Source organism: Penicillium arizonense (assembly GCF_001773325.1).
Source record: "Penicillium arizonense strain CBS 141311 chromosome Unknown PENARI_contig186, whole genome shotgun sequence".
In the NCBI taxonomy this organism is placed as follows: Eukaryota; Fungi; Ascomycota; class Eurotiomycetes; order Eurotiales; family Aspergillaceae; genus Penicillium; species Penicillium arizonense.
The window spans coordinates 3,333-5,378 of record NW_019173463.1 but is presented as its reverse complement, the minus strand read 5'-3'; the positions used below and the strand labels follow the sequence as shown (position 1 = coordinate 5,378).

General features: G+C 49.8%; 1 protein-coding gene across 1 annotated transcript; it reads right to left on the bottom strand.

Annotated features, from left to right (window-relative positions):
• Positions 1 to 177: 177 nt before the first annotated feature.
• Positions 178 to 1,680, bottom strand: PENARI_c186G03264 (uncharacterized protein; the record flags this gene model as incomplete). Its single annotated transcript, XM_022638106.1, has 4 exons — positions 178 to 339; positions 401 to 1,026; positions 1,337 to 1,394; positions 1,444 to 1,680. Coding segments are annotated over 4 exons (1,083 nt in total), but the record flags the coding sequence as incomplete, so codon positions are not given.
• Positions 1,681 to 2,046: the final 366 nt, after the last annotated feature.

Here is a 2,046-nt window from a genome sequence, read left to right as displayed (position 1 = left end):
GTTGGTCGGTATAGCCGCCAGGCGCTGTGGTTGACATGTGTTTGGTAGGTGGTGATCGAGGGTTCTTGGATCAGAAGTACATCCAAGTTTTGGGTTTGGTGGTCGTTGATGAGTGCTTCCATCCTAGGTCCCGACTTCATGATGTTCAACTGTAGTATGCGCAGGTTCGTTTCTAACATTGATGGGGGTTGGAAGTTGCGGGTGTAGCACACTGTCGGTCACCAGTTGGGTGTTCGCCGCTACAATCCAGGCATCTAGCCCTGATCCCTGGGGGGCATCGTTGCCGCTCGTGTTGACCTGCACAATGTCCACAGCGTGGTGTTTCCTTGCACGACCATGCTAAGTGACCGAAACGTTGGCATCGGAAGCACCTCTTTTTCTTGATTTCGCGGCGTTCCACGCTACCGATATATCTTTGTCCAACAAGAAGACCATTGTTGAGGATGTATTCGGCTCCTTCTGCAGAGTCAAACCAGATACCAAGCGACGCAAACTTCCCCAGAACTTTATCTTTCCGCTTAAGCCATGCCAACTCTTCGATTTGGAAGCCTTTGTCGGCTAGGTCGTTTTCTTCCATAATTCTTTGAATGGCTTGAGAGTTCGCATTCTCTAGGTCGAAGTTCTCTGTCGGGGTGCGGTGTACGACGATGCCGAACCGCGGCTTGACCAGCTTTGTGTTGTTTCCTAGCTCATTCAACCATTCAGTGTTGTTGCGGGCTGCTTCGGCCGACCCTGAGTCTTTGAAGCGAATTAAGTATCCCGTTTTAGTGGTACCAATGCCGGCTACTTCGGCATCCTGAGTCGAAGGTGCGCTTAACAGCGCTGAACGGATATAGGTGTTAGCAGACTCGGTAGAGAGGTATCGCCCGAAAGCGTTCCCTTCGCTATTCTCATTGTCTCTCGGGTCCACCAATGATCTCTGTGTGCTAATGCGGACGCAGTTTCGGTCCTTTTCGGGTCGTTGGAGGCTTGGTTGCGGGTCACTGGTACCGCTGGCTGCTATCGCTGCCCATGTTCTACCATACGCTGGCGGGAATCAGACACGTGCAATGAACAACAAGAGACTTGCTCAGATCACACTTTGGAGATACTATATGATGCAGAAAGCCTACCAATTGATGTACGTATTCTCTCCAGCGTATGGAGACAGGGCCGACTGGTTGGGAAAAAAAGGATGACAATGCTTAGCACATCAAATAGAGACGGCTTACCGACAAACTGGGGCTATGCGCAGCTCCAATACTAAGTACAAATCAAGTCTCCTCAACAGCGCCACTTATATGTGGTTTTTCCTGCTCCCAGGACCGCCATATAACCAAATATTGTACAACCGAACTCTCATTCTGTTGAATAACACGTTTGGTAACTATGCTTATCGGTACTTTCTGGCCATTCTGGAGATGTCAGCTCATTCACTCAAAATGATATCCCCAAGCGACTTACGAAACCAAAAGAGTCATTGGAATGCATGTGGCAATGCTGGCTGTAGTTGGAAGACGCAGAGGATCCGTTTGAATAGGCGGATTCCTCTCCGTCTGACACCACGAATGCGCGGTCTTCACTCGTCTCCGAAATATCTTCCTCGGAGTGCTCAGAGATTGACTCTCGTGCTTCAGAGTCATTGAGCTCACTGTGAGAGGACATGACTTCGACAAGCTCATTTTCCCCTCTTGTGGCCATCTTGGGCAGGGACACTTGGTGTCAGAAGACTCAACAGAGTATGAACGAAATGATGTGTTTGACTTTTCCAGTCTGGTGCGCCGCCCGCTTATATAGCCAAAATGTCTATTTGATGACTCTATGGTCCTGGCCATCTCTAGGCGGTGTCCCAACGGGCGCAGTAATTCTTGGAGGGCGGATGGAAGCCTCAGAGACGTACGGGAGTAATTCAGCCCAGCTTATGGTGCAAACCCAGTAGACAGTTGATTCACTAGATTCCTAGTGAGGAAGACCCGGTGAGAGGCAGACTTGTTGACCAGATTAGGCGTTGAGAATCGTTGATCGATTGACTTCCCTGCGTATCATGTATGCTTCGTTTATAGCCCT